The sequence below is a fragment of the Petromyzon marinus genome, chromosome 59 (assembly GCF_048934315.1).
Source record: "Petromyzon marinus isolate PM22_M1 ecotype Great Lakes invasive population chromosome 59, UKy_Petmar_22M1.pri1.0, whole genome shotgun sequence".
Lineage (NCBI taxonomy): Eukaryota > Metazoa > Chordata > Hyperoartia > Petromyzontiformes > Petromyzontidae > Petromyzon > Petromyzon marinus.
This window is the reverse complement of record NC_133725.1, coordinates 2,594,020-2,617,060: the sequence shown is the minus strand read 5'-3', so window position 1 is coordinate 2,617,060 and position 23,041 is coordinate 2,594,020. Positions and strand designations below refer to the sequence as shown.

Genomic DNA, 23,041 nt, shown 5'->3' with positions numbered 1-23,041 from the left:
GCCGTCTGGAATGCTCTCCCTTTCCGATATTAGGAGGCCGCTTGTAGCCGCGCACTTTTAAATCGTCGTCTGTAATTGACAAAACTCGCTTGGTTTAGATCGGCTTTGTGCGTTTCGTTTGTTGTCCTAACCCCAACGCCTCCGATGAGCGCGGAGACGGCAACGTACGGCGCGAAAGAAGTCCAACGTACGAGCGCACGCGCACACACAACTTTGGCAAAAGTGTACCCGCAAATTTATTCGATTGGAAAAACTCCACAAAGCAATCATCCCCCCCTACCGGCAGCAGACTCATACCACCCCCCTCCTCCTCCTCCCAGGCCGCTATTGCGAGTGAGACTCTCGTCCCCGATGTCTCTCTGTGGAGATCGGAGCCGGCTCGGCGGCACGAACTACGCAAACGTTGCACCCCCCGTGGACGACCGCAACGCTCGCCGCGATGGGGGCCACCTTTGGAAAAACGGGGGTGGGGGGGGTTGGCGGATCGCGCAAGGACGGGGTTAAGGTGCGGCAAAGAGGGCGACGCTCGTGCGAGGCGGTACGGCGAGCAGACCGGCTCACCGCCACGGGTGGGAGTGCTCGGTGCACAATCGGAAGGTCGCGGAATCTAATCCCGTGCACGGTCATTCGTTCGGGAGGACGATTAAACAAGGAATAAGTGCAATGAGCGACCGACGCATATCTACGACGGCCAACAATCCACGCACGCACGCTGAACCTTTTTTGCACCGTACGTGGCCATCCACGCTAATCGGAGGAGCTAAATTAACCGCCCACGTGCGACGGTAATGTTCTGTAGACGTTCACGTACGCCCGGCTCAGGTGCGACGTTGTCCAGCAAGACCCTCTCTTAACGAGCACCCCTGTTAACGACTAATCGCCGAACGACGGGACTCCGTAGAACCCCGTGTGTTCGCTTACCGACCATTCCCCCGTTAACGACCGGCTGTAGTAAGTAAAGTAAATATTAATTGATGAACCGCTTAACCAGGTTTCTTCTTAATATTATGTGTTTATAATGTTGTTCGTATCTTTACGTATTCACATCCACTGTTTAAATATCATGAAGCACGTTTTTTCGGGTGAAAAAGGGGGGTAACACCACCTTTCGATGCCATGGGAACGAATCAAGCCTTGAACGTGCATTTCCTAGACTCGCTTAACGACGTGGTTTTGTAGAATCGATTACCATCGTGAAGTAGGGTTCTGCTCTACTCCCGTAAACGGCGGTCACGATGGGGATAGACTGGCCCCCACCTCGGTAACGTGGAACTTCCACTACGGGCTAAAGGCAGACATGCTGACTGCCCATAGACTCAACACTGCCCATAGACTCAACACTGCCCATAGACTCAACACTGCCCATAGACTCAACACTGCCCATAGACTCAACACCGCCCATAGACTCAACACCGCACCTCCGATTAGCACGGTTGGCTACGTACGGTGCGAAAGAAGTTCAACATAAACATGCAGTGAGGGAAAAAAGTATTTGATCCCCTGCTGATTTTGTACGTTTGTCCACTGACAAAGAAATGATCGGTCTATAATTTTAATGGTAGGTTTTTATTTGAACAGTGAGAGACAGAATACAAACAACAAAATCCAGAAAAACGCATGTCAAAAATGTTATAAATTGATTTGCATTTTAATGAGGGAAATAAGTATTTGACCCCTCTGCAAAACATGACTTAGTACTTGGTGGCAAAACCCTTGTTGGCAATCACAGAGGTCAGACGTTTCTTGTAGTTGGCCACCAGGTTTGCACACATCTCAGGAGGGATTTTGTCCCACTCTTCTTTGCAGATCTTCTCCAAGTCACCAAGAAAATAATTGGTAACACACTACACCGTGAAGGACTGAAATCCTGCAGCGCCCGCAAGGTCCCCCTGCTCCAGAAAGCACATATACATGCCCGTCTGAAGTTTGCCAATGAACATCTGAATGTTGATAGTGTTGTGGTCAGATGAAACCAAAATGGAGCTCTTTGGCACCAACTCAACTCGCCATGTTTGGAGGAGGAGGAATACTGCCTATGACCCCAAGAACACCATCTCCACCATCAAACATGGAGGTGGAAACATTATCCTTTGGGGGTGTTTTTCTGCTAATGGGACAGGACAACGTCACCGCATCAAAGGGACGATGGACGGGGCCATACACCGTCAAATCTTGGGTGAGAACCTCCTTCCCTCAGCCAGGGCATTGAAAATGGGTCGTGGATGGGTATTCCAGCATGACAATGACCCAAAACACACGGCCACGGGAACAAAGGAGTGGCTCAAGAAGAAGCACATTAAGCTCCTGGAGTGGCCTAGCCAGTCTCCAGACCTTAATCCCATAAAACATCTGTGGAGGGAGCTGAAGGTTCGAGTTGCCAAACGTCAGCCTCGAAACCTTAATGACTTGGAGAAGGGACAAAATCCCTCCTGAGATGTGTGCAAACCTGGTGGCCAACTACAAGAAACGTCTGACCTCTGTGATTGCCAACAAGGGTTTTGCCACCAAGTACTAAGTCATGTTTTGCAGAGGGGTCAAATACTTATTTCCCTCATTAAAATGCAAATCAATTTATAACATTTTTGACATGCGTTTTTCTGGATTTTGTTGTTGTTATTCTGTTTCTCACTGTTCAAATAAACCTACCATTAAAATTATAGACTGATCATTTCTTTGTCAGTGGGCAAACGTACAAAATCAGCAGGGGATCAAATACTTTTTTCCCTCACTGTACGTACAACACGCGGCAGGTCACCGTCACCACTTTAGCCCGGTCTATTGGGTTTGCTCGATCTCCCGGTTGAATAATGAATTACCGACTGACTTGATCGCTCCATCTCATTGGTTGGACGTCCTCTCAGAATTTAAGTTTGGAGACGCGGACTGGCTTTGCTTCCCTCCCCCTCCGTCCCCCCCACCGCCCTGTAGCTTTTAGAGTTCATAGTGCACAAGCTACGAGCCCGGCTGAGTTTAACGCTCAAATTAATAATAATACGCGGCGATTAAAAATACATATTGCTTGGAATATCGGAGTAACGATCGGTAAAGCAAACATACAACTTACAGAGAAGCAGATAATATCGACACATTTTTTTTGTCGTTTTATAAATTTTGTACACGTGTGCAATAGTTTGTTTTTCAGTTGCCCGTACGTCCTTTGGCTTTGTCGGTCCCTTCCTCCCTCCTCCCTCCAGCCAGCGAAACTTTTTTTCTTTCAAATACTGCACAGCATCTGATGTGAGAGTATGATAGCGTATCGGCCGGGATGGACGGGGGGGGTGGTGAGGGGAGAGGCTGCCACTCCTCTGTCGGGAGCTGGACCGGTACTGCCTGGATCTCTGTGGTATTCAGGAGGTCAGGTGGACCGACTCTGGCTCCTGCCACCATGAGGGGTGGACAGTTCTCTACTTGGGGCAGGAGACTCCCAAACAACAGGGAGTGGCTCTTCTTCTGAACAAAAGAATGAAGGGGGCGTGGGAGCGTGGCGGTGAGGTGTGGGAAGCTGTAAGCCCCAGGCTACTTAGGGCTCACCTTCCCATCAACCAGAGGCGAGGAGTGGTGGTTACTTATGCCCCCACCGAAGACGAACATCCGTGGAGGGATGCAGGCAAAGCCGATGAGTCAGATGCCTTCTATGACCTCCTGTCACAGGTGCTGGCTAAAGTGGCTCCTCGGGATAGTTATCTTGTTGGGTGACTTCAATGCCTGAGTTGGTCACGATGCTTTCATCTGATACAGATACAATGGGGAGGCTGATCGATGCCCGGGTGCGGTCAAGGGATGGCTCCCTATTGCTCAACCATGTTACGTATGCCGACCATCTGGTAATTGCAGCTCACTCAGAGGAGGAGTTGGAGGCGCTGCTGCTGAACCTGGAGCTTGCCACTTAGAGGTGGGGCCTTACCAACAGCCCTACCAAAACTAAGCACCTGCCTGGGTATTTTGTACCATCGGACACTCCACCCCCACAACTCCCAATCGGTGATTTGGCTGTTGTGGTGAAAGTAGAGAGTTTCCCATACCTGGGCAGTGTGCTCATGACCGGCTCCGGTTTGACAACAGAGGTCTCACTCCGAATCAGTCGGGCGGCAATATCTTTTCATCGGTTGCGTAACGCTGTGTGGAAGCTACCTGGTCTGTCGCTCCGCACGAAGCTTCTGGTCTTCTCGGCCACAGTCATTCCCTCCCTTCTCTATGCTTGTGAAACGTGGACCCCCCTAATGGAACATCTTCGCCGGTTAGAAATATTTAGGCTGGCCTGCCTACGATCCATCCTGGGTTTAACCAAGCTGGATTGTGTGAGCTCACAAATCCTTGAAAGATCTGGACAAAGTCCCATCGGTGAGCTCCTCCGGCAGGCAAGGCTGCGTTGGCTGGGTCATGTAGCCCGCATGCCCAGCCACCGCATGCCGAAACAGCTTTTGTTTGGCCGGATCGAGGGGGCTAAGCGGGCGCGGCACGGGCTAGAGAAGAGATGGTGTGATGTGGTACAGGAGGACGTGGAGCTGAGTGGACTTGCCGATGACTGGTACCAGCGGTGTCAATATCGGCCTCTGTGGAGGAGGCTCGTGAAGGACGCTGCTGGGCAGTTGGAGGCAGTCGCCCTCCAACAACAACGGAGGGCGGAGGAGCGACGCTCACAACAATGAGCGGAGCGCGTTGTTGTTGTTGTTGGGGGGGGGGGGATGGCGTGATGTCAGCGGTGACGCTGCTCAACGCCGGGGGGATGTGGATGACATCACCATCGCGAACGTCCGCGCGATGACGTCACCATCGCGAACGTCCGCGCGATGGTGACATCATCGTGCGGACGTCTGAGCGAAGGCAACATCACCCTGTGCCCCACACCATCGCGATTAGGAACAGAGAGACAGGAGCAGACAAAGCAAGACATCTAGATGAGAAGGCAAGAGGAAGGTGGAGAGAGACAAGGCTCCGTAAAGGATCAAAAGTTTTGCTGGCTGGCTGGGAGCGACGGACGGTCACGTCCAAATAGGATTCGTACAATAAAAAAAAGCGACCGCGTTTCACACTCCGTACGGGCCCCGCTCCATAGGTTCCGATCTCCGTACGTACCCACACTCCGTACGTTATCGCGGTTGTTCCGCCGGGGGGCGCTCAGAGCGAGTTTTCTGCTCGCTGCCGCGTGTCAGTTTGGCATGGAGTTTGACGTTTCGCCCCACGCATGGATAAATAAAAAAGAAAGCATTAAAAAAAGTAAGTGGCGTTGCTTTGCTGTAGAACTCCCAACAGAATGCGCGGAGGGAAACGAATAACACAGCGGCACAACCTCCCAGCAATACGTCGGAGAGCCGGGCTGCACAGCCGCGAAAACCCACGCCGGCAGGAGCATCCCCACCCCGCTCCCCCCCCCCCCCGTTCCCGATGTAAGCTGCCAGGACGCGGAGCGAAACGTCGGACGTCGCGCCGAACGACACCAACGCGGCACGACGCCGATGCCCCGAGAGCCGGCGAGTCGCCCAGAGCTCCGCAAATTCGGCTTGCGGTGGGGCGGGCGGGGGTGGAGGGAGAGAAAGCTGCTCCCGGCACGCGGAAGCGAAGCCACCGAACAACGCCGCGACGTGGCCGGCGACGAACCGGGGACGCACCGGCGTCGGGAGCGCCGCACTTTCAAAGCCCGTCACGAGTTCGCGCTCCGATCCACATCGTTCTCCAGCGCAACCTCCACCCGCGCCTCCTCCACCTCCTCCCCACCGCCGCCATCGGCCCTCCCGGCCGAGCCGCCGCCGCCGCCGCCGCCATCGTCGTCGCCGCGCAGGGCCCTGCCGCCCTCGCCGCGCCCGTGGTTCTTCCGCACGTGCTGGTTGAGCGTCGCTTGGAAGGGGAAACACTTGCCGCAGAGCGTGCACGGGAAGGGCTTGTTGCCCGTGTGCGTGCGGATGTGGTACTCCAGCTGGTCCTTGCGCGTGTAGCGCTTGCCGCAGTGCCGGCAGGCGAACGGCGTGATGCCCATGTGCAGCCGCATGTGGCGGTCCAGGCTGCCCTTCTGGTTGAACGACTTGCCGCAGTAGAGGCACGTCAGCCGCGGGTTGTAGCGCATCCACCGCTCCTGGCCGGACGGCGGCGGCGTTGCCGCCGCCGCCGCCGCCGCCGCCGATGACGACGTCGCGCCGCCGCCGGCGACCGACGCGGCGCCGCAGTCGTCGCCGATGCCTCCGCCGCCGGCCGCGCTCTGCAAGTAGTCGGCGTAGGCGGCGGCCGACGGGAGAGCTCCGTCCGAATGCGGCGAGAGATCGGCCGACGCCGGGTGCTGCTGCGGGGAGGTGCTGCGTGCGCGGATGACGCCGGCGGCGGCGGCGGCGGCGGCGGCGGCCAGCGAAGCCGGGGCCAGCGAGAACGCCCGCGGCACCAAGAGCCCCCGGCGGGCGAGGTCGGCGTGCTGAATAACCCGCGGCTGGCGCCGCCTGCGCGCCGCCGGCTTCTCGTCGCGGTCGCCGGCGTCGTCGTCCTCGCCTCCTCCTTCGCCGCCGCCGCCGCCGTCACCAACCCACGCCGCCATCACCACCTCGTCCTCCTCCTCCTCCTCGTTGTGCTCCTCCTCCTCCGCCGCACTGTTGTTGTAGTTCCCCTCCTCGTCGTCGTCGTCGTCGTCGTTGTCGACGTCGTCGTCGTCGAGGTCGTTGCGGCGCATCTGCTCGTCCGGCGGCTCCGTCTTGATTTGGAGACGGACGCTCGTGGCCGACTTCCTGGGGCGGCGGCTTGGCAACAGCACCAGCTGCTGCTGCTGCTGCTGCTGGTGATGCTGCTGCTGCTGCTGCTGCTGGTGATGATGGTACCGATGGCGTTGCTGCTGCTGCTGCTGATGCTGATGGCGCGAAACCGCCGGAGGGAAAGTGACGTCCTCCGGCGACGACCCCTGCACGAACCCGTCGGTCCAGCCCAGCTCGGTCCAACTGGAAGCCTCGCTCCCTCCGCAGCTTGCGCCGCCACCGCCGGCCGCCGGCTCGTCCTCGCGATTGCCGTACGAGCCGGGGACGTGGGCCGGCGGCGTGGAGGGGAGGAGAGGCCGATCGCACGATGACGACCGCGGAGGAGGGGGAGGCGGGGGGGGAGGAGGAGCAGGAGCAGGAGCAGGAGGCGAAGGCTCGCGGAGGCCCGGAGAGTCGTGGGAGGAGTCGGTGAGGTGGGACGTGGGACTGAGCATCCCGGCCAGCAGCTGCACGCAGCTGGGGTGACGGAACACACGAACGCAAACAAAGGTAAAACAAATTTTCCCCCAATATAGCCTTAACAGAACCTGTATACCAGGCGAGGCAGTTAACATCTCCTAGCCACCGTGGCGCCCCAATAATGTAGAGGATCGCTGTAGAATTCAAGGCAATGATAATTCAGTGCTGAACTGTAACACCGCCGCACCACCAGGCATTTATTTTAGGCTAAATCGACCTAGGGGAAGGTCTGGCATCTGGTATTGGTCGGCAGCGCGGATTGAACTCCCCACAAATAATAAAGATAAAGATCCCCCGTATAGCCTTAACACAATGTTGGGGCAAGTGCTGTTAGCGAGTAGCAGCGCCTATGAAGGCCGGCACGACACACAAAGGGGTGGGTGGCCAGCAACCACGCCCGGCCCCGTGTCTCCCTAGCGGCGATGTTTACACACCACACCAGGTACTCATTTGAGGCCGAGTCGACCTAGGGGAGGCCCAGGACCGGTTCAGATAATTGTCACCGGTGTTGGCCGTGAGCAGGAATTGAACTCGGGTCCGCCGGGTTTGTAGCACAGACCACGACACTACCGCTCCCCCATACGTACACACAGGCACATAACCAGACAGTACACTTGCACAACCGCCAGTCGCCACTAAGTGGCGGTGGCGTCACCAGGGCGCCTGTGCCAGGCTACGTGCACTTTAAGGCCACTTGAAGTGTTGAAGGCTCTAGCTGCTGGCAGAAGGTAAATGGACAGACCCAGCAGGTGCCATGGGTTGACCGACTGAGATCACTGGCAGATGCACCACCTGCACCCACTCGCTGTGTTTTGGCGACCTTGCCATAAACGATAGCTCAACAAAGAGGCTTATCACGCGAAAATGTACTGCAACCAAATACTCTGAACGCGTGATGTTGATTCTAACACGTGGAGGGAAAAAATGGAGGACTTTGTGGAAAAATCCACGCGACCACGGGGCGAGAGAGAGAGTAAGCACGCAAATTCCAAATATACAGCAGGTGTCAGGGTTGGGATTGAACCCACGACCTTCTGTATACCAGACGAGGCAGTTCACATCTCCTAGCCACCATGATGATCAGAGAAACTCCAAATAAACAGCAGGCGTCAGGGTCAGGATTGAACCGACAACCTCCTGTACACCAGGCGAGGGCGTTAACATCTCCTCGCGACTGCGGCGCCCCCGCTCTCTCTCTCCCTCATTCCTCCCTCTCCTCTCTCCCACGCCCTCCCTCTCTTCCATCCCTCCCAATCGCCGTTTCTCTCCTTTACTCTCACTCCCATCTCCCATCTCACCCCCCCCCCCGCACCTTCCGCCCCCCATCTCACCGGTCGATGACGGGCTGCAGCTGGAGGAAGCTGGCCGCGGTGAGGAAGGCGAGGATCTCCCTGCGCGTCAGCACCAGCCTGCCCGTGTAGCAGAACGCCAGCAGTTGGGCGAACACCCGCGGGCTGCGAACGACGCCGACGTGCAGCGCGCTCAGCCCCTGCAGCCCGGCGTGGTCGCGGAAATAGGGGCAGCTTGCGGCCAGCACGGCCTGGGAGGGGGGGCAGGGCGGGTTTGGGGCGGCGGTGGAGAGTTGTGGGGGGTGGTGGAGGGGGATAGGGCGTTAGGGGATTGATGGGGATCGAGTCAGGGGTAGGGTTAGGAGGTAGGGGATAAGAGTTAGGGGTGTGTGAGAGCCAGGGATATGGTTAAGGTTGGGGTTAACCACACTCGGATGCATACCTGTACACCCGTACGGTGCATCCCGTATTCTTGTACAGGGAACTTGAGTGTTCAGGTCCATACGGCGTACAGCCCAAACTGGGTGGTGGTGGTCGCAACCCGCGACCACCATCCAGTTTGGGGTTAGAGTGAGGTTTAGGGGTAGAGTGAGGTTTAGGGGTAGATTGAGGTTTAGGGGTAGAGTGAGGTTTAGGGGTAGAGTGAGGTTTAGGGGTAGAGTGAGGTTTAGGGTTAGAGTAAAGTTTAGGGGTAGAGTGAGGTTTAGGGGTAGAGTGAGGTTTATGGTAGAGTGAGGTTTAGGGGTAGAGTGAGGTTTAGGGGTAGAGTGAGGTTTAGGGGTAGAGTGAGGTTTAGGGGTAGAGTGAGGTTTAGGGTTAGAGTAATGTTTAGGGGTAGAGTGAGGTTTAGGGGTAGAGTGAGGTTTAGGGGTAGAGTGAGGTTTAGGGTTAGAGTGAGGTTTAGGGGTAGAGTGAGGTTTAGGGGTAGAGTGAGGTTTAGGGTTACAGTGAGGTTTAGGGGTAGAGTGAGGTTTAGGATAGAGTGAGGTTTAGGGTTACAGTGAGGTTTATGGGTAGAGTGAGGTTTAGGGGTAGAGTAAGGTTTAGGGTTAGAGTGAGGTTTAGGGGTAGAGTGAGGTTTAGGGGTAGAGTGAGGTTTAGGGGTAGAGTGAGGTTTAGGGTTAGAGTGAGGTTTAGGGTTAGAGTGAGGTTTAGGGGTAGAGTGAGGTTTAGGGGTAGAGTGAGGTTTAGGGTTAGAGTGAGGTTTAGGGTAGAGTGAGGTTTAGGGATAGAGTGAGGTTTATGGTTAGTGTGAGGTTTAGGGTTAGAGTAAAGTTTAGGGATAGAGTGAGGTTTAGGGGTAGAGTGAGGTTTAGGGTTAGAGTGAGGTTTAGGGTAGAGTGAGGTTTAGGGTTAGAGTGATGTTTAGGGTTAAAGTGAGGTTTAGGGGTAGAGTGAGGTTTAGGGTAGAGTGAGGTTTAGGGGTAGAGTGAGGTTTAGGGATAGAGTGAGGTTTATGGTTAGTGTGAGGTTTAGGGTTAGAGTAAAGTTTAGGGATAGAGTGAGGTTTAGGGTTAGAGTGAGGTTTAGGGTTAGAGTGAGGTTTAGGGGTAGAGTGAGGTTTAGGGGTAGAGTGAGGTTTAGGGGTAGAGTGAGGTTTAGGGGTAGAGTGAGGTTTAGGGTTAGAGTAATGTTTAGAGGTAGAGTGAGGTTTAGGGGTAGAATGAGGTTTAGGGGTAGAGTGAGGTTTAGGGGTAGAGTGAGGTTTAGGGGTAGAGTGAGGTTTAGGGTTACAGTGAGGTTTAGGGGTAGAGTGATGTTTAGGGGTAGAGTTAGGTTTAGGGGTAGAGTGAGGTTTAGGGGTAGAGTGATGGTCATGGTTAAAGTGAGGTTTAGGGTTAGAGTGAGGTTTAGAGATAGAGTGAGGTTTAGGGGTAGAGTGAGGTTTAGGGGTAGAGTAATGTTTAGGGGTAGAGTAACGTTTAGGGGTAGAGTGAGGTTTAGGAGTAGAGTAATGTTTAGGGTTAGAGTGAGGTTTAGGGGTAGAGTGAGGTTTAGGGGTAGAGTGAGGTTTAGGGGTAGAGTGAGGTTTAGGGTTAGAGTGAGGTTTAGGGTTAGAGTGAGGTTTAGGGTTAGAGTGAGGTTTAGGGGTAGAGTGAGGTTTAGGGGTAGAGTGAGGTTTAGGGTTAGAGGGAGGTTTAGGGGTAGAGTGAGGTTTAGGGTTACAGTGAGGTTTAGGGGTAGAGTGAGGTTTAAGGTAGAGTGAGGTTTAGGGTTACAGTGAGGTTTAGGGGTAGAGTGAGGTTTAGGGTAGAGTGAGGTTTAGGGGTAGAGTGAGGTTTAGGGTTAGAGTGAGGTTTAGGGTTACAGTGAGGTTTAGGGGTAGAGTGAGGTTTAGGGTTAGAGTGAGGTTTAGGGTTAGAGTGAGGTTTAGGGGTAGAGTGAGGTTTAGGGGTAGAGTGAGGTTTAGGGTTAGAATGAGGTTTAGGGGTAGAGTGAGGTTTAGGGGTAGAGTGAGGTTTAGGGTTACAGTGAGGTTTAGGGGTAAAGTGAGGTTTAGGGTAGAGTGAGGTTTAGGGTTACAGTGAGGTTTAGGGGTACAGTGAGGTTTAGGGGTAGAGTGAGGTTTAGGGGTAGAGTGAGGTTTAGGGTTAGAGTGAGGTTTAGGGTTACAGTGAGGTTTAGGGTTAGAGTGAGGTTTAGGGGTAGAGTGAGGTTTAGGGTTACAGTGAGGTTTAGGGTTAGAGTGAGGTTTAGGGTTAGAGTGAGGTTTAGGGTTACAGTGAGGTTTAGGGGTAGAGTGAGGTTTAAGGTAGAGTGAGGTTTAGGGTTACAGTGAGGTTTAGGGGTAGAGTGAGGTTTAGGGTAGAGTGAGGTTTAGGGGTAGAGTGAGGTTTAGGGTTAGAGTGAGGTTTAGGGTTACAGTGAGGTTTAGGGGTAGAGTGAGGTTTAGGGTTAGAGTGAGGTTTAGGGTTAGAGTGAGGTTTAGGGGTAGAGTGAGGTTTAGGGGTAGAGTGAGGTTTAGGGTTAGAATGAGGTTTAGGGGTAGAGTGAGGTTTAGGGGTAGAGTGAGGTTTAGGGGTAGAGTGAGGTTTAGGGGAAGAGTGAGGTTTAGGGGTAGAGTGAGGTTTAGGGGTAGAGTGAGGTTTAGGGGTAGAGTGAGGTTTAGGGGTAGAGTGAGGTTTAGGGGTAGAGTGAGGTTTAGGGTTAGAGTAATGTTTAGAGGTAGAGTGAGGTTTAGGGGTAGAATGAGGTTTAGGGGTAGAGTGAGGTTTAGGGGTAGAGTGAGGTTTAGGGGTAGAGTGAGGTTTAGGGTTACAGTGAGGTTTAGGGGTAGAGTGATGTTTAGGGGTAGAGTTAGGTTTAGGGGTAGAGTGAGGTTTAGGGGTAGAGTGATGGTCATGGTTAAAGTGAGGTTTAGGGTTAGAGTGAGGTTTAGAGATAGAGTGAGGTTTAGGGGTAGAGTGAGGTTTAGGGGTAGAGTAATGTTTAGGGGTAGAGTAACGTTTAGGGGTAGAGTGAGGTTTAGGAGTAGAGTAATGTTTAGGGTTAGAGTGAGGTTTAGGGGTAGAGTGAGGTTTAGGGGTAGAGTGAGGTTTAGGGGTAGAGTGAGGTTTAGGGTTAGAGTGAGGTTTAGGGTTAGAGTGAGGTTTAGGGTTAGAGTGAGGTTTAGGGGTAGAGTGAGGTTTAGGGGTAGAGTGAGGTTTAGGGTTAGAGGGAGGTTTAGGGGTAGAGTGAGGTTTAGGGTTACAGTGAGGTTTAGGGGTAGAGTGAGGTTTAAGGTAGAGTGAGGTTTAGGGTTACAGTGAGGTTTAGGGGTAGAGTGAGGTTTAGGGTAGAGTGAGGTTTAGGGGTAGAGTGAGGTTTAGGGTTAGAGTGAGGTTTAGGGTTACAGTGAGGTTTAGGGGTAGAGTGAGGTTTAGGGTTAGAGTGAGGTTTAGGGTTAGAGTGAGGTTTAGGGGTAGAGTGAGGTTTAGGGGTAGAGTGAGGTTTAGGGTTAGAATGAGGTTTAGGGGTAGAGTGAGGTTTAGGGGTAGAGTGAGGTTTAGGGTTACAGTGAGGTTTAGGGGTAAAGTGAGGTTTAGGGTAGAGTGAGGTTTAGGGTTACAGTGAGGTTTAGGGGTACAGTGAGGTTTAGGGGTAGAGTGAGGTTTAGGGGTAGAGTGAGGTTTAGGGTTAGAGTGAGGTTTAGGGTTACAGTGAGGTTTAGGGTTAGAGTGAGGTTTAGGGGTAGAGTGAGGTTTAGGGTTACAGTGAGGTTTAGGGTTAGAGTGAGGTTTAGGGTTAGAGTGAGGTTTAGGGTTACAGTGAGGTTTAGGGGTAGAGTGAGGTTTAAGGTAGAGTGAGGTTTAGGGTTACAGTGAGGTTTAGGGGTAGAGTGAGGTTTAGGGTAGAGTGAGGTTTAGGGGTAGAGTGAGGTTTAGGGTTAGAGTGAGGTTTAGGGTTACAGTGAGGTTTAGGGGTAGAGTGAGGTTTAGGGTTAGAGTGAGGTTTAGGGTTAGAGTGAGGTTTAGGGGTAGAGTGAGGTTTAGGGGTAGAGTGAGGTTTAGGGTTAGAATGAGGTTTAGGGGTAGAGTGAGGTTTAGGGGTAGAGTGAGGTTTAGGGGTAGAGTGAGGTTTAGGGGAAGAGTGAGGTTTAGGGGTAGAGTGAGGTTTAGGGGTAGAGTGAGGTTTAGGGGTAGAGTGAGGTTTAGGGGTAGAGTGAGGTTTAGGGGTAGAGTGAGGTTTAGGGGTAGAGTGAGGTTTAGGGGTAGAGTGAGGTTTAGGGTTAGAGTGAGGTTTAGGGTTAGAGTGAGGTTTAGGGGTAGAGTGAGGCTTAGGGTTAGAGTGAGGTTTAGGGTTACAGTGAGGTTTAGGGGTAAAGTGAGGTTTAGGGTAGAGTGAGGTTTAGGGTTACAGTGAGGTTTAGGGGTACAGTGAGGTTTAGGGGTAGAGTGAGGTTTAGGGGTAGAGTGAGGTTTAGGGTTAGAGTGAGGTTTAGGGTTACAGTGAGGTTTAGGGGTAGAGTGAGGTTTAGGGGTAGAGTGAGGTTTAGGGGTAGAGTGAGGTTTAGGGGTAGAGTGAGGTTTAGGGTTAGAGTGAGGTTAAGGGTTAGAGTGAGGCTTAGGGGTAGAGTAAGGTTTAGGGGTAGAGTGAGGTTTATGGTTACAGTGAGGTTTAGAGTGAGGTTTAGGGGTAGAGTGAGGTTTAGGGGTAGAGTGAGGTTTAGGGTTACAGTGAGGTTTAGGGTTACAGTGAGGTTTAGGGTTACTTGGGTAGAGTGAGGTTTAGGGGTAGTGTGAGGTTTAGGGGTGAGTGAGGTTTAGGGTGTGGGTTAGGGGAGTGTTAGTAGTGGGTGGGTAAGTGTGAGGTTAGGGTGTGTGAGGTTAGGGGTGAGTGTGGTTTAGGGGGGAGTGGGTGGTGTGGGTTAGAGTGAAGTTTAGGGTTACAGTGAGGTTTAGGGGTAGAGTGAGGTTTAGGGTTAGAGTGAGGTTTAGGGGTAGAGTGAGGTTTAGGGGTAGAGTGAGGTTTAGGGGTAGAGTGAGGTTTAGGGTAGAGTGAGGTTTAGGGTTACAGTGAGGTTTAGGGGTAGAGTGAGGTTTAGGGTTACAGTGAGGTTTAGGGGTAGAGTGAGGTTTAGGGTTAGAGTGAGGTTTAGGGTTACAGTGAGGTTTAGGGGTAGAGTGAGGTTTATGGGTAGAGTGAGGTTTAAGGGTAGAGTGAGGTTTAGGGTTAGAGTGAGGTTTAGGGGTAGAGTGAGGTTTAGGGGTAGAGTGAGGTTTAGGATAGAGTGAGGTTTAGGGTTACAGTGAGGTTTATGGGTAGAGTGAGGTTTAGGGGTAGAGTGAGGTTTAGGGGTAGAGTGAGGTTTAGGGTTAGAGTGAGGTTTAGGGGTAGAGTGAGGTTTAGGGGTAGAGTGAGGTTTAGGGGTAGAGTGAGGTTTAGGGGTAGAGTGAGGTTTAGGGGTAGAGTGAGGTTTAGGGGTAGAGTGAGGTTTAGGGTTAGAGTGATGTTTAGGGTTACAGTGAGGTTTAGGGGTAGAGTGAGGTTTAGGGTTAGAGTGAGGTTTAGGGGTAGAATGAGGTTTAGGGGTAGAGTGAGGTTTAGGGGTAGAGTGGAGGTTTAGGGGTAGAGTGAAGTTTAGGGGTTAGAGTGAGGTTTAGGGGTAGAGTGAGGTTTAGGGGTAGAGTGAGGTTTAGGGTTAGAGTGAGGTTTAGGGTTACAGTGAGGTTTAGGGGTAGAGTGAGGTTTAGGGGTAGAGTGAGGTTTAGGGGTAGAGTGAGGTTTAGGGTTAGAGTGAGGTTTAGGGTTACAGTGAGGTTTAGGGGTAGAGTGAGGTTTAGGGGTAGAGTGAGGTTTAGGGGTAGAGTGAGGTTTAGGGGTAGAGTGTGGTTTAGGGTTAGAGTGAGGTTTAGGGTTAGAGTGATGTTTAGGGTTAGAGTGATGTTTAGGGGTAGAGTGAGGTTTAGGGGTAGAGTGAAGTTTAGGGGTTACAGTGAGGTTTAGTGGTAGAGTGAGGTTTAGGGGTAGAGTGAGGTTTAGGGTTAGAGTGAGGTTTAGGGGTAGAGTGAGGTTTAGGGGTAGAGTGAGGTTTAGGGTTACAGTGAGGTTTAGGGGTAGAGTGAGGTTTAGGGTTAGAGTGAGGTTTAGGGTTACAGTGAGGTTTAGGGGTAGAGTGAGGTTTATGGGTAGAGTGAGGTTTAAGGGTAGAGTGAGGTTTAGGGTTAGAGTGAGGTTTAGGGGTAGAGTGAGGTTTAGGGGTAGAGTGAGGTTTAGGGTTAGAGTGAGGTTTAGGGGTAGAGTGATGTTTAGGGGTAGAGTGAGGTTTAGGGTTACAGTGAGGTTTAGGGGTAGAGTGAGGTTTAGGGTTAGAGTGAGGTTTAGGGTTACAGTGAGGTTTAGGGGTAGAGTGAGGTTTATGGGTAGAGTGAGGTTTAAGGGTAGAGTGAGGTTTAGGGTTAGAGTGAGGTTTAGGGGTAGAGTGAGGTTTAGGGGTAGAGTGAGGTTTAGGATAGAGTGAGGTTTAGGGTTACAGTGAGGTTTATGGGTAGAGTGAGGTTTAGGGGTAGAGTGAGGTTTAGGGGTAGAGTGAGGTTTAGGGTTAGAGTGAGGTTTAGGGGTAGAGTGAGGTTTAGGGGTAGAGTGAGGTTTAGGGGTAGAGTGAGGTTTAGGGGTAGAGTGAGGTTTAGGGGTAGAGTGAGGTTTAGGGGTAGAGTGAGGTTTAGGGTTAGAGTGATGTTTAGGGTTACAGTGAGGTTTAGGGGTAGAGTGAGGTTTAGGGTTAGAGTGAGGTTTAGGGTAGAATGAGGTTTAGGGGTAGAGTGAGGTTTAGGGGTAGAGTGGAGGTTTAGGGGTAGAGTGAAGTTTAGGGGTTAGAGTGAGGTTTAGGGGTAGAGTGAGGTTTAGGGGTAGAGTGAGGTTTAGGGTTAGAGTGAGGTTTAGGGTTACAGTGAGGTTTAGGGGTAGAGTGAGGTTTAGGGGTAGAGTGAGGTTTAGGGGTAGAGTGAGGTTTAGGGTTAGAGTGAGGTTTAGGGTTACAGTGAGGTTTAGGGGTAGAGTGAGGTTTAGGGGTAGAGTGAGGTTTAGGGGTAGAGTGAGGTTTAGGGGTAGAGTGTGGTTTAGGGTTAGAGTGAGGTTTAGGGTTAGAGTGATGTTTAGGGTTAGAGTGATGTTTAGGGGTAGAGTGAGGTTTAGGGGTAGAGTGAAGTTTAGGGGTTACAGTGAGGTTTAGTGGTAGAGTGAGGTTTAGGGGTAGAGTGAGGTTTAGGGTTAGAGTGAGGTTTAGGGGTAGAGTGAGGTTTAGGGGTTACAGTGAGGTTTAGGGGTAGAGTGAGGTTTAGGGGTAGAGTGAGGTTTAGGGGTAGAGTGAGGTTTAGGGGTTAAAGTGAGGTTTAGGGGTAGAGTGAGGTTTAGGGGTAGAGTGAGGTTTAGGGGTAGAGTGAGGTTTAGGGTTACAGTGAGGTTTAGGGGTAGAGTGAGGTTTAGGGGTAGAGTGAGGTTTAGGGTAGAGTGAGGTTTAGGGGTAGAGTGAGGTTTAGAGGTAGAGTGAGGTTTAGGGGTAGAGTGAGATTTAGGGTTAGAGTGAGGTTTAGGGGTAGAGTGAGGTTTAGGGTTAGAGTGAGGTTTAGGGGTAGAGTGACGTTTAGGTGTAGAGTGAGGTTTAGGGGTAGAGTGAGGTTTAGGGTTAGAGTGAGGTTTAGGGGTAGAGTGAGGTTTAGGGGTAGAGTGAGGTTTAGGGTTACAGTGAGGTTTAGGGGTAGAGTGAGGTTTAGGGTTAGAGTGAGGTTTAGGGGTAGAGTGAAGTTTAGGTGTAGAGTGAGGTTTAGGGGTAGAGTGAGGTTTAGGGTTAGAGTGAGGTTTAGGGGTAGAGTGAGGTTTAGGGGTAGAGTGAGGTTTAGGGTTACAGTGAGGTTTAGGGGTAGAGTGAGGTTAAGGGGTAGAGTGAGGTTTAGGGTTAGAGTGAGGTTTAGGGTTAGAGTGAGTTTAGGATAGAGTGAGGTTTAGGGGTAGAGTGAGGTTTAGGGGTAGAGTGAGGTTTAGGATTAGAGTGAGGTTTAGGGTTCGAGTGAGGTTTAGGGTTAGAGTGAGGTTTAGGGTTCGAGTGAGGTTTAGGGTTAGAGTGAGGTTTAGGCTCAGGGACAGGTTTTGCTAGTTGTGGAGGCGGTGATGGGTCTCAGAAGCACAACGTGGCAAGACAGGCAGGAGGGGTTACGGTTAAGAGTCCGGCTCGAGGATTAATAGCCGGCTCACCTTGTGGGCGCCGAACGCGTGGCCGGCCACATGCAGCGTGATGTCACAAAGCTGCCCGTCGAGGCGCAGGCGGTTGAGCTCCGCCAGGATGGTGGGGCCGTGGCACGCGGCCATGAAGGGGATGGCCTCGCTCACGTCCGTCGTCATCTGCACCGCACGGCCACAACCACCAATGCAGTACCGTTTGTGAATGTCCTGTAATGTACGTACGTTGAACTTCTTTCGCAGTCGTACGCAGCCAACCGTGCTAATCGGAGGTGCGGGGTTGAGTCTATGGGCGGTGTGGAGTCTATGGGCGGTGTGGAGTCAATGGGCGGTGTTGAGTCTATGGGCAGTGTTTGTCTATGGGCAGTGTTGAGTCTATGGGCAGTGTTGAGTCTATGGGCAGTGTTGAGTCAATGGGCAGTGTTGAGTCTATGGGCAGTGTTGAGTCTATGGGCAGTGTTGAGTCTATGGGCAGTGTTGAGTGAATGGGCAGTGTTGAGTCTATGGGCAGTGTTGGGTCTATGGGAAGTGTTAGTCTATGGGCAGTATTGAGTCTATGGGCAGTGTTGAGTCTATGGGCAGTGTTAGTCTATGTGCAGTGTTGAGTCTATGGGCAGTGTTGAGTCTATGGTCAGTGTGTATCTATGGGCAGTGTTGAGTCTATGGGCAGTGTTGAGTCTATGGGCAGTGTTCAGTCTATGGGTAGTGTTGAGTCTATGGGCAGTGTTGAGTGAATGGGCAGTGTTGAGTCTATTGGGCAGTGTTGAGTCTATGGGCAGTGTTGAGTCTATGGGCAGTGTTGAGTCTATTGGGCAGTGTTGAGTCTATGGGCAGTGTTGAGTCAATGGGCAGTGTTGAGTCTATTGGGCAGTGTTGAGTCTATGGGCAGTGTTGAGTCAATGGGTAGTGTTGAGTCTATGGGCAGTGTTGAGTCTATGGGCAGTGTTGAGTCTATGGGCAGTGTTGAGTCTATGGGCAGTGTTGAGTCTATGGGCAGTGTTGAGTCTATGGGCAGTGTTGAGTCTATGGGCAGTGTTGAGTCTATTGGGCAGTGTTGAGTCTATGGGCAGTGTTGAGTCTATGGGCAGTGTTGAGTCTATGGGCAGTGTTGAGTCTATGGGCAGTGTTGAGTCTATGGACAGTGTTGAGTCTATGGGCAGTGTTGAGTCTATGGGCAGTGTTAGACTATGGGCAGTGTTGAGTCGCGACCAATTCCACGACCTCCTGTACACCAGGCGAGGTAGTTAACATCTGCTAGCCACACCATGATGATGAGAGAGAGAGAGACACCGCAAACTCCAAATATACATCAGGTGTCAAGGGTCTGGTTTGAACCGACGACCTCCCGTGCACCAGGAGAGGCAGTCAACATCTCCGAGATGAGAGAACGCGCGGCGGCTTAAGCGACATCGCGCCGACTGCTGAGAAAGTGAGAAGGGCGCTTGGGAAAGGGGGACCGCCGATGATGGGGTTTGAGACACGGCAACAGGAGGAGGAGAGATTCAGGAGGAGAGTTATCCAAGGCGCGTCAAATTGCTAGCGAACGGTGCCAACAACCACCACCACCATCACCGCCGCCGCTGCAGGAGGAGCGATGGGACTCGTTGGAGCGATGGACTCTCGTTCCATGTCGGCGCCGTGAAAGGTGGCAGGCGGCTTGGGTGAGAAAGGGCTCCACCACCCCTCCACCTTTAACATCCAGCGGTGGATTGAACACGGCCGCAGCTCGTGTTGTTGACACGGTGCAAGAGGGCCCAGTGAGTTCGGAGCGCGCAGCCTTTCGCCAAGTGGCGAAGCTCACCTTTAAGTCCCTGGCTCCTCGTCCTCCTTCCTGTTACCGACGCGGTTGTTTTAACACGGCAAAGTCTCGTGTATTTAAAGCATATTTTAAAGTTTAATTACGATTTAGTCAAAAACATAATTTCTCCAGCGATTCCTGTAGCGACCATCCGCGCGGAGGGAGAAACCATTGTCAACCACGGGGGTGTTTCGGATGCCATTATTTCACAATTTTTACAAATAAAACGTAACCATATTGCGTTTAGTTATATTGCGGTTTGTTCATTATTGTGGGATAAAATTTGTCGTGATTTTTTTGCTGCGCTTTGTTTTTTTGTTATGTTTTGAAGTACAAGTCAATTCGAAACAAATTTACGTCGTTCCCCCCAGTGCGTGAGTGGTACATTCTAAACAGCCCAAAAACTACGGTGAGCAATGTGGATCAAAGCAGATGGCGGTAACGCGATTTGTTATAACTGATGTTCATTTGGCACCATTGCCAAATTAATCAGAATATTTATTTATACTGCAGGAATCCGATGAGCTAAAAAGCTCTTTTCCGCAGATGTCCAGAATGGGCGGTTAAGAACGTTACAACAACGAACAGTGCAAAAGCATGATAATAGTACAAATAACAAGTCAATTTAGCATATTTTGGTGATAGAAAATGTAGCGTTTCTTACTTAACGAGTCTATCTATTATTGTTCTATAGTTAATCCAATCAGAGAGGTTATTTTATGGGTTTTTTTCTTTATCCCAGGCTATATCTCTCGTTTTCATGAACGTCACTCGCAGTGGCAGAGCACGTGGCAAATTGCTGCCCTCCAATTCTAGATTTGAAGCTTTCGTGACTGCAAGGATTCATACTCTTTGTTTTTTTCGGTAAAGTCACGTAGGTAAAAAAAACTAAATAAAATCATTGTGATTTCATTAAATCATTGTGATTTAATTTAGTACTGGTAGGAACCTCCTAGTTACACCAGCCCACAGGGAATTATTGTGTCCGTCCGTCGTGCATCCAAAAATTGGAGGGATGGGGCGGGGCTGGGTGGGGAGGGGCTGGGTGGGGAGGGTGGGGAGGTTGGGGAGGGGCTGGGTGGGGAGGGTGGGACTGGGTGGGGAGGGTGGGGCTGGGTGGGGAGGGTGGGGCTGGGTGGGGAGGGTGGGGCTGGGTGGGGAGGGTGGGGAGGGGCTGGGTGGGGAGGGTGGGGCTGAGTGGGGAGGGTGGGGAGGGGCTGGGTGGGGAGGGGCTGGGTGGGGAGGGGCTGGGTGGGGAGGGTGGGGAGGGGCTGGGTGGGGAGGGGCTGGGTGGGGAGGGTGGGGAGGGGCTGGGTGGGGAGGGGCTGGGTGGGGAGGGTGGGGCTGGGTGGGGAGGGGCTGGGTGGGGAGGGTGGGGAGGGGCTGAGTGGGCTAGGTGGGGAGGGTGGGGAGGGACTGGATGGGGTGGGGCTGGGTGGGGAGGGGCTGGGTGGGGGGTGGGATGGGCAGGGCCACCTTGTCCCTGCCCTCACAGTCGGGCAACTGAAGCAATTGGCGGGACCCCGGGGTCCCATCACTGCCCCGGGGTGGGAAAACCCGCGTAGCGACACGAGTCTTGTCGCCTTACCGACAACAAAACTAGTGGTCAATCGATTGGCCTCGTCGAGAGCTACTCGGGGACACTAAGTTTCGTAAAAAGTTGAAAAATTACATGAACACGTTAAATTAATTGCCTGGGGGGGCGGTAGGGCTCGCATTGGCAAAGAAGCTGAGGATCGACGGCTGACCGGAGGGCGGACGCCCCCCGGGGCTTGCGTTTGGCCGGTGGGGGTGGCGCCCATCGTGTTGATCGCCGCCGCCTGCTGCTGCTGCTGGCGCTTGTTGTTGGCGCGGTAGTCTTGGCCGGGCGGCGCGTTGCTGTCGGGATCACGTAGTGGGGGCGGTCTCAAGAAAAATAATAATTATTATTGACCTGATTGTTGCGGGACCCAGGGGTCCCGCCAAATGATTTATATTTGCGGAATACACACCACGTGGTGCCGCCGTTGACCCTGGCCATTGACCGAGCAATCCAACGTTTCCTACCAGCTCCCTCCGCAGGAGAATGCGTTTTAGTTTTCATTTATTTTACTGATTTTTTTACTTACGTGACTTCACCGAAAAACACCAAGGAGTATGCTGCCCTCTACTGTCGCTTGAAGGGATCTGAGTGGTAGTTCCTTGACAGCCACTTTGACACAAACCTTACTAATTGGCTCTGTCGGGTGGTGCTGGTGGTGGAGGGTTTAACGACACAGGAATGTATATTTACGCGATCGAACCACCCAAAGAACACAGCTCTAGCGTGGTTAACATTGGTCGCAAAAGCCATACTACTTACTGCTACTTACTACTCTTGACTAAAACTTACTACTACTTACTACTACTTACTAACACTTACTATTACAACTTACTTACTACCAATGACTTACAACTTACTACTGACTTACTACTACTGACTATTACAACTTACTACTACTTACTACTACAACTTACTACTACTGACTATTACAACTTATTACTACTACTACTTACTACTACTGACTTACTACTACTAACTACTACTTACTACTACTTACTGCTACTTACTACCATTTACTACTACAACTTACCACTACTGAGTATTACTACTTACTACTACTTACTACTACAACTTACTACTACAACTTACTACAACTTACTACAACTTAGTACAACTTTCTACAACCTACTACTACTTACTGCTACTTACTACTACTTACTACCACTTACTATTACAACTTACTACTCCTCACTACAACTTACTACTACTACCGACTTACTACTACAACTTATTGCTACTTACTAATACTTACTGCTACGTATTACAACTTACTACTACTGACTTACTACAACTTACTACTACTGACTATTACAACTTACTATTACTGACTACTACTGACTATTACAACTTACTACTGCTGATTTACTATTACAACTTACTACTACTGACTACTACTTACTACAACTTACTAATACTGACTACAACTTACTACTATAACTTACTACTACTTACTACTGACTTACTACCGACTTACTATTACAACTTACTACTTACTACAACTTACTACTTACTACTACAACTTACTACTACTGACCTACTACTTACTATTGCTTATTACAACTTACTACTGCTTACTACTAACTTACTGATTATGACAACTTGCTGCTACTTACTAATAACTTGCTACTACTTACTACTGCTTACTACTACTGACTTACTACTACAACTTACTACTACTGACTATTACAACTTACTACTACTGACTGCCTACTACAACTTACTACTACTTACTACTACTGACTACTACTTATTACAACTTACTACTACTACTTACTATTACTTGCTACTACTGACTACTAACTTACTACTGCTTACTACTATCTTACTACTACGTGTTAAACTTGTACAACCATTGGTAGCGGGCACAGCTTCGGAGTTGCGTCTTATAATCCGGTTGAGGAATCGATTATTACGCATCGATTACTATGTCTAGGGTCGTGGTCTTTTCGATTCCACTAAGGAGGGGAGGACCGGTGGGGAATCGATGCCATCTTATTCTTCGGTGCGTCTTATAATCCGGTTGAGGAATCGATTACTACGCCTCGATTTATAGACTTTTCGATTCCACAAGAGGGTTGTGTGGGGAGAATCTTCCAGAAGGGGAAGTTGCGTTTCATTTTATCAATTTAGGGCGGCTGTTCTACCTCTTCCAGATGACGCGCTGAAGTTTCGTTGTTTTATTCTCATGTCGGAAGAATCTTCCGGAAGCGGTAGAATTCGCCTGCCACGGACACGCACCCACGCGCGTGATCGCTTTGGCGCCCGTGGCTTCACTCGATTGGTTAGCGCGGCTACCACGTGATCACATCCCCCACGCTTTGGCGACGCGTTAAAAACAAAAAAATTACTTCGCGTTTAAAAAAAATATATCTGGCGAGGATAATTTTACTTACGCTCCCTTTTCACGCCTCTGCGCTCACATTTCCATGAGAAAAAAATATATATTACAAAAAAAAGTGTTTTTACGTTTTAGACAATGTGTTAATAATATGCTAATGAGGGCACGTGACTTCCTGGCAATATAAGG

General features: G+C 51.2%; 1 protein-coding gene across 1 annotated transcript; it reads right to left on the bottom strand.

Annotated features, from left to right (window-relative positions):
* Window positions 1–212: 212 nt before the first annotated feature.
* Window positions 213–19,576, bottom strand: LOC116955409 (uncharacterized). The gene is made up of 4 exons (XM_032976474.2): window positions 18,936–19,576; window positions 17,150–17,296; window positions 8,522–8,730; window positions 213–7,187 (listed from the first exon to the last, which is right to left on the bottom strand). Exons 2-4 carry the CDS (start codon window positions 17,294–17,296, stop codon window positions 5,642–5,644), a joined length of 1,902 nt encoding a protein of 633 aa, XP_032832365.2. The 5' UTR covers window positions 18,936–19,576; the 3' UTR covers window positions 213–5,641.
* Window positions 19,577–23,041: the final 3,465 nt, after the last annotated feature.

Coding starts and splice junctions, on each gene's coding strand:
- LOC116955409 (XM_032976474.2), bottom strand. CDS start 17,296: ATGACGACGGACGTGAGCGAGGCCATCCCCTTCATGGCCGCGTGCCAC. Junction 8,731..17,149: donor ACGCGTTCGGCGCCCACAAG/GTGAGCCGGCTA, acceptor CCCCCCTCCCAG/GCCGTGCTGGCCGCAAGCTG. Junction 7,188..8,521: donor CTGCAGCCCGTCATCGACCG/GTGAGATGGGGG, acceptor CCGTCACCCCAG/CTGCGTGCAGCTGCTGGCCG.